At 38.3% G+C, this 8,028-nt stretch overlaps 1 protein-coding gene across 2 annotated transcripts in view; it reads right to left on the bottom strand.

Moving 5' to 3' along the window:
• Nucleotides 1–3,617: 3,617 nt before the first annotated feature.
• klf5a (Kruppel like factor 5a) overlaps nt 3,618–8,028 on the bottom strand; it is a 13,535-nt gene continuing 9,124 nt past the window's right edge. The window contains exons 4-5 of one of the 2 annotated variants that reach the window (XM_014001637.1): nt 6,556–6,764; nt 3,618–6,427 (exon numbers count right to left, since the gene is read on the bottom strand). In XM_014001637.1, coding sequence (XP_013857091.1) covers nt 6,586–6,764 — 179 coding nt within the window. In that variant the 3' untranslated portion in view covers nt 3,618–6,427; nt 6,556–6,585. Of the gene's footprint in view, nt 6,443–6,555; nt 6,765–8,028 lie in introns of both variants that reach the window. The other variant, XM_014001631.1, reaches the window with a different exon arrangement.

Raw genomic sequence — 8,028 nt, 5'->3', positions numbered from 1 at the left:
ATTTAAAATTTGAAGTAAAGCCTGAAGTCTGATTTTGATATAATTTGGAAAAGATTTTTATGAAGAGCAAATCTTTCCCACTAAATTGGTGACCAGGACATAAGGGCGTCCAGGGACTCCAGAGGATTAATCGACAAATTAATCGTTGTTGGCTAAATACCACAATTAATCGTGATTAATTCTTTTGCCAATATCGCCCAACCCTATAACGTACCACGTTGAAGCATTGTTCTGTTTAAGGTCATTTCTTTTTAAAATAGGAATAACAACGCAGATTAATGCACATTATAAGTCTTCAACTTACAACCAAAACCCCACTGCAGAGACAGACTCTGTGTGGCCCCAACTACATGTCAGGTTTAAACAATTTAATTCAAATTTGATCTTCACTTGGAAAAATGTTTAATTATCTTCCCACTGTGGAAGTAGTTTTTCTGTAGTTCCTCTACRGTAACGTGCAGATAATCAGCCATGYARGTGTAAATAATAGGCCTTTGATGATGAGCTAAAGGCATTTTCATCTGTTAATCCCAATTTTTTTTTGTCTGTTATTGTGTATTGCAGGTGATGAAAGCAACACCGGAAACTTCATTACAAATCCATCYGATGAAGATATTATCTTTGTCTTTAAGTCAGCATGTTGTCAGCTGTTGTATCTCTTCAATCTCTGATAACATGTTCTATTCTGAGACTGTCAGGAAAAGTTGATTTTGGATGGAGCTGCATGGGAGTGTGTGTGTGTGCAAATGTGTGTGTGTCTCCCGATCTCCCAGTGATCAATCTGTTGGTCTTCCAAGTGGGTGGTCTGTTTCAAGAGAGGTGCACTGGAAACTTTATACCAACATGCACGCTCACAAACACACGTACATAAAAACACACACATACAAAACTTTAAAAAAAAAAATGGGGGGAAACTGGGAATCACACCAACGCAGCGCAGCAGAGGGTGGAGCAGGCAGAAGCCTTCTTCCAGATGTGTGACATTAATTTAGTTGATCCAAAAACATGAACCGGTAGCTCCCACTCACTCATCACGGCTGTCGGACTTCAACGAAAATACCTGCAAGCCTGTGTTGTCAGCGTGTTCTAAGTCTTTAGCAAATAAAGAACAGGGGTTCTAACAAGCAAACGCACACATGAAAACTTAAACAGCTGAAGTTCTGTGTTTCATTAAAATCTATCCTGCGGTTTTTGAGATAGTTTTACTAACAAACTCCAACAGTTATAGAGGACATATGCAAAATTCACCTTTTTTTAGCTTTTAGATTCATTTTGGTGTGTACTTAGAGTCTCTAGGAGTGCAGAAAAGTTGAATTTAGTTTTTCTTGGTGCTGCGTAATTATCTTTATATTGTATTCGTGATATATTTCAACTCACTCAGTTTTCTCTATTTTCTATGATGTTTTCTGGACTATTGTGTCCAGGGGCTGAGCCAGAGGGGTGGCTGGAATGGCAAGTGCACCTCTAGCACCCGATTGTCCACCCCAGGTGCCACCCTTAACCTGACAAGTGGGTTTGAATCATGAATTTTCTATTTACGTTTAGATTTTGTTAAAGATTGTTTCCCTATACTACTGTATTAACATTAACATTTTCAGATGTGTATGTTTTGAAAAATGGCTGGATTATAGTCCTATACGTAAAATTAGCATTAGCATTAGTGGTTAGCTTATTCTGGGATTAGCATGAGCAGTGAACATGTGATCATTTTTGGCTGCTCAACAACAAATTTCATCTTAAAATAGCTAAATTATRGCCTTTTAAAGTTAGCTGTAGTGGCCATCTTGAATTTCTGATTAGCATTTAAAATTTGGTGAAGATACTTTTTGGCTACTTCTACACTAATTTTAAACTTTGAATAAAAATGGCTGATTAAAAAGTTGYGACTAGCATTCAGTGTGTTTTTTGGGGTGATTCTTAGCTATGATCAGACAAAACTTCAGCTCAAAACGTCTTAAAACAGCTGAATTAAAGGAATTTGGATTTTAAAGAGACAGCCTCAAAACGAGTTGATCTGAAACACACCACTGGTGAAAGAGGGGCTTGTGAAGTTACAGTAAGGACTTTAGACCAAAGCATTGCAGCTCCACTTAACTGAGTGATTTAAATGTGAAAAGGAAGGATTTAAAAGCATGTCTCCTTTAAGTTTTAACCACAGATCTTGAGCACTGAGCACTTGTGTTGAACATAACCATCAACTACAACCACACTGAATTTTAACACAGCCATTTTGGTGTTTTCTAAGGGCAATAATTAGACGACTATTTAAAAGTTTTAAATTAGAGCAAAAAAATGGACAGTATCATTTAAAAGAAAGGGGATAAAAGATCAGGCGTGAAGCAGAGTATGAGAACTGTCTCCACTCTGACCTCCGGAGCAGAGCCCCTAGACTTTCATACAATGCTTTCCACCCAGAAGCAAGGGGGGGGGGGGGGACTTGATGCATAAAAAGACAAAGAAAAAGAAGGAAAAAAAATTGAAATCAAGTAAGAGAAGCGGAGGAGGACACGGAGAGGAGACGTAGGAGGACGGAAGCGGTTGATTGGGTCCCTCCAGAGACTCCTTTGTTTAGCTTGTTCTGCATTTCACTTCTTCTCTATCGTCTTCCTCTCGACCTCCTACTTTTTCAGACATCTGAGGTGGATTACAACAGAGGACCCCGGGTCACATTTACGACTTAAACCAAGAACATATGGTGCCGTGTTGYGTGTTTGAACGTCCATTTCAATACAGTGGGATTCCCCTCCGGTCCCCGGAGCGGTGGTCAGATTTATTTTCTTGTCCATTGTCTCTTGCTGGGATATCAAAGGACCATTGTTTGTTGATCAGCAAGGGTACTGCAGGTTACTCGCAGGTCTTGGATGAGAGCACTTCACCTCTCCTCCACAACTTTCCCATCCGATTGCTCCTCAGGACTGACTTCTGAAATATGTCAGCTCTAATCTCAAAGAAAAACAGAACTGCCTGCACTTCCACCGAAACCATGCTTTGGATTTTCGAACTTTGTGTGTTGTTTAGTGTCGTTTGTTTTATTCAAGCCGTGACCAGACTTGTTTTTAATACCCCTCAGGCACCATTGCTTTCTAGCTGCGCAGCATGCCTTTTGCTTTAATCTAAACCTCATGGAGAAAACCACCAACTGTAGCGCACATTTGCATCATTGCCACATGTTAGCAGGTTAGTAAAAACAAAACAACCTTATCTCCCAAATTCAGCAGCAGAAACACAAAGTTTAAAAGTGTCATTTGACTTTATTATTAGCATCGGCTTCACTCAGTTGAAGAAAAAGAAACAACTTTTGTCTTTGGAACGTTTACCATGGAAGGAGAAAAAAAAAAAGCTACAAAAAAGTTGTTGGAAGGACATTATATAAAATAATGGCATCAAAATAGTTTTAATTAACAAAATAAAACAAAAAAATAAAAAAGGCTCATAATTTTTTTTGGATGCGGGGCATTTTCTTTTTTTTGCCCTATTGTTTAACAAAACAAAAATGGAACAATGTATTTACAGTGCATATATTTACATTAAGGCATTTTTTGGCTGGTAAATAAAAACAGATGATCTGTTTAGTCCCAGCTTCTACACAATTAAATAAATAGTCAGCTTTCCCTTGATACATTACAGTGCTGTATTATTTTTTTACGCTACCTGCAGTGAATGAACAAATACAGTTAGAGTTTCAGACTAAATCACACCAACAAACACTCATTAAAGGACAGGTTCACAAGTTATTCCTTAATGACATTGTTCAATTTCCTGTTAAGACCAGACACAAGCAAAAATGTACAGGATATGAATTTTATTCAATGTTTCTGTCCGATTTTTTAAATAAAATGTGCACTGATTGGTGGGTGCTTTTTAAAAAAGCCTCAAATGTCCTAATAGGTTGAGTTTGTGATTGAGATCAGTTTGATTTTGTTACAGAACAAAAATTATATATATAACAAAAGTATTTTCAGGCTACTACTGAGAGTAATGTTAATGTGTTCTATTATATTTTTCCAAGAGGAATTTCAGTGCAGGTGATGAGATAAAATGATTGTTCTCTGGAAAAACAAACACAAAATCATCCAAAAGGAGAATGACGTCCAAAAGTTAAAAGATAAAGCAAACCTGTCCTTTAACATAGCACATGTCCACGTTTGAAGGACTGATAGAGCCGAGTTTCTGCATACAGAGTTAAAGGTACTCATTGCAAATTATAAAACCAAACATAAAAAAGAAGGTAATCCTGAACTATATCAAATGGTGCAGCTTGAAAGAGTTCACTCGTTTTCCCAGATATATTATGTATTCCAGAAATATGGGTCCACATTCCGCATAAACAAAGCAGAATTTGTGGAAATGGATGAGTCAGCTCATTGATCTATAGTCTGGCTGGCTATAGTCTGTGTAGGTACACAAAAATGATGAAATTGTATAAATGTACTGCTGCAGCAAAGACATTTAGGTGAAAATACAAAAAGGTGAATCTGCTATTAGACAGAAAACAGAAAGCTCAAGACACATGTCAAGAACAAATATTGGGAATCGAGCAGGGTGGTGGAACGCCATATAGGCAGAGCTCGACACAATAAGAGATCTTTTATGGACGATGACCTGGTTTCCAATGAGGTATACTGACTAGAGGCACTGCACATGCTTCAGGAGATTGACCACACCATATTAGAAGGGTGGGTTGTCAATGTAAACAATTTATCATGGTTAAATTTCTGCATAGAATTGCATAAAAACATTTGTTTTCCATTGGTTAGCTTCTATATATACTGACAAGTGTTTCTATTAAATTAAAAAAATGGTTGTCAAACGCAAACAGAGTTTCACTGATGTCCTTAATTTAATGTGTCACGGTTACCACATTCAGCTTTACCAACTAATAATACTGTTTGTTGAGATGTCCTTGCCCTGAACAATATGGCCGCTCTCTCYAACCATGAAAAGTCAAGTGAAAGCACTTCTAGTCAACATACCTCTTTGYTGTTTTCAGTCATTTCGCCTCTTTCTATAGGTAAACAAACATGGTAATTTAGTATCTGCATATAACCATGAATGTGAGAAAATTATTTGCAGATTTTTTTTTTACTATATGATGACCAGTCTTCATGATATTGCAATGAGTACCTTTACATCAAAAAAGGACAAACTAGTCACTTTGTACAAATTTTGCACACGATGTCAGGATGTCTGCGAAGTGGTCAGAACTGAGCTGTTATATTACAATGGAGATGGTCAGCATTAGGGGGGCATTACTGAGACGCCAACCCCCCAAACTGAGACCAGAGATTCTGAATCCAAACAAAAACAGCACCATGTGTGTTTAAAACAGAGCCGCCTACACTAATCACAGCTCTAATTACCACAAACACAGAAACACATTAACCAGAGAAGGAGGCACTTCATAAGGTGATAACAACGAAGATGATGCTTTGGTTAAAATGTTTTTTAAAAAAAGGAAGTAAAACATTAGATGGCACATCTGCACATAAATTTCATTTGGAGACACTTAACTCAGGTTGTGCATCTAGTAGAGTTGCTTCTGTTTTAATTGGATGATCTCTAAGATCCGTTCTGCTTACATGTTTCTGGGTAGAAGACCATCGAAAAGACGGACTAAATAATTGATCACCTAATTGCTGCTCTTGCTATCCGTCCATGTCCCTATATTACTCAGTCAACCGGAGATCTCTCTATAAAATGAAAAAAAAAAAGACTTTCAGTCTCTCCCTCTTTTTTTCCCTGCTTCATCTTCCGTGTCTCGTGAGAATAAATGCTTTCAATTTTTAATAATCAGAACAGAAATGACTTGCATGGCATTCACAGAGAGCCAGTCCAGTAGTGATAATGGTCGTTCCAGTGGTGCACGAGATTAAAAAAAAAAGAAAAAAGGAAGTTAATCAATTCTAGTGCAAATGTAAGAATTTGGTTGAAAATAAATCATATATCTGGATTATGCAGTTACATAAACAAACACACCGATGAGTAAACAAAGATTTTTTTGTTTTGTTTTTAAGAAGTTCTACATTACAACAAAGACAGATGATTTTGTTCTAATGCTTTCATTTCAGTTATCTGAGAGTCCAAACAGTCTGGAAACACATGTAGGAGCTACCATTTTCTTTGTTATGGCATGTTTTCTTTGCGTTTTGTCCAAAGAAATCGAAGCCAAGTGTACTTGAAGGTTATTAGACCAAACTTTGGCCACTATCTTCCTATGTTACAACCTCCTAATTGTCCCAGTTTGAGTGAAGAGCAACATAGTTGTTAGGCTATCGTAGTGTTGTAGCATGAGACAGCAGCTCCAGGAAGAGCTGTGATGTCAGCGAACGCCGCTCTGCACCGCACAGCTTCAGCTTGAACCGGGGTCAAGACGAGGCTTGTATGATGTACCGTCAAAACGTGTGTGTGTGTGGGTGTGTGTGTGGGTGTGTGTGTGTGTGTGCAAATGTGTGTGTGTCCCCCGATCTCCCAGTGATCAATCTGTTGGTCTTCCAAGTGGGTGGTCTGTTTCAAGAGAGGTGCACTGGAAACTTTATACCAACATGCACGCTCACNGTGTGTGTGTGTGTGTGCAAAACGCTGCCACTAGTTCTGGTGTCTCTTCATGTGCAGGGCGAGGTGGTCGGACCGGGAGAAGGAGCGGGAGCAGACGGCGCACTGGAAGGGTTTGGCGCCCGTGTGTTTCCGGTAGTGACGCGTCAGCTCGTCCGAACGAGCGAAGCGCCAGTCGCAGCTGTCCCACGTGCACCTGTAGGGCTTCTCACCTGCAGGACGGAGGGGAGGAGAGTTAATGCGTGGAGGTGTTTTCTGATGAGCTAAAAAAACATGAATGCTGAGCTGAAAGGTTTGCGTTTTCACAAAATCTTCAGCAGTGAGAAATTAAGCGAAGGCCATGTTAATGTGCACATACCGAGGACGGAGATTTTAATAAAAAACCTTATTCATAGMCCTAAATGATTCATACAGTCAGGTGGAGAAACTGGAAAAACAGGCTTTACTGAAAACTCCAGTTGTATGACAGCACATACAGTCATAACACTGTCACTCAGGCGTTTTTAGCTACTCGAACACCAACACTGTGTAAGTTTCTCACGGTGGCAGCTCTGTAGTGTCTTTATCTTTGCTTCTTGGCTTCTTTCTTGGCTGTTGGCAGTTTATCATTCCACGCCTCCGGCTGCAGGCATTTTGTTTAAACGAGTGTGACCTTTTTATTTTAAGGCCACTACTAACTCGAGCCTGAATCTCAACCGTGAAACAGCCACTCGTTTCAGTCTACTAGACCCAAACATAAAATTTCTGTTTGTTGTAAATCTTTACAAAATCTTTTATTTTCATTTATTTCTTTGTGAGATGATACACAAGTTTCAGACCAAAATTTGTTAAACTGACAGAATTATGGCCATTTAATTTTTTTATAGCTGTGGTAGCCATACTTTAATTTCAATGTCGAAAGTTAATGCACAAGTTCAGTAGCTGTTTCTTCAAGTTTCTTTAAAAGCTGTCAAGTGGTTCATGAAATATTTTACTAGCAGCCAAACGGGATTGACTCCAAAATTTAAAGCTCAAGTTTCAAGCAAGGCTATTTAAAATCAGCAGCATTTTGAGTGTGTATTTTGAATGAACGTCTACTAAATGCTTTCAAAATCTGTAAAAGTAGTAGCTTTATGGATATTTTTGTATTTTTAAAGGTCAACTGGCTCTGTCAGCCACCTTGAATTGGCTTGACTTCAAAAGATAATTAACTGTAGCAGTATATTCAGTGATTATTTCTTAAAGGGATCCCTGATTAGTTGTAACATTAGACTTTATTTGATAAACATATATTTTAATTGTAAAATAAAGACTGTAAAAATACTGTTTAGGCCATTTAGTTTTTATAATTTTTAAAAACATATTTTAACACGGACGGAGCCTTTTTATTTACACACAAAACATTCTAGGTAAATGATGACGTGGATAGGTCCTTGGTGTGAGGCTGCTAGCGAGCTATATCCACCCTGAAGGTTAATCTTGGACAATATGTGACGA

This window comes from Austrofundulus limnaeus, unplaced genomic scaffold, assembly GCF_001266775.1.
Source record: "Austrofundulus limnaeus strain Quisiro unplaced genomic scaffold, Austrofundulus_limnaeus-1.0 Scaffold0, whole genome shotgun sequence".
NCBI classification, from domain to species: Eukaryota; Metazoa; Chordata; class Actinopteri; order Cyprinodontiformes; family Rivulidae; genus Austrofundulus; species Austrofundulus limnaeus.
This window is presented reverse-complemented; position numbering and strand designations above follow the sequence as displayed.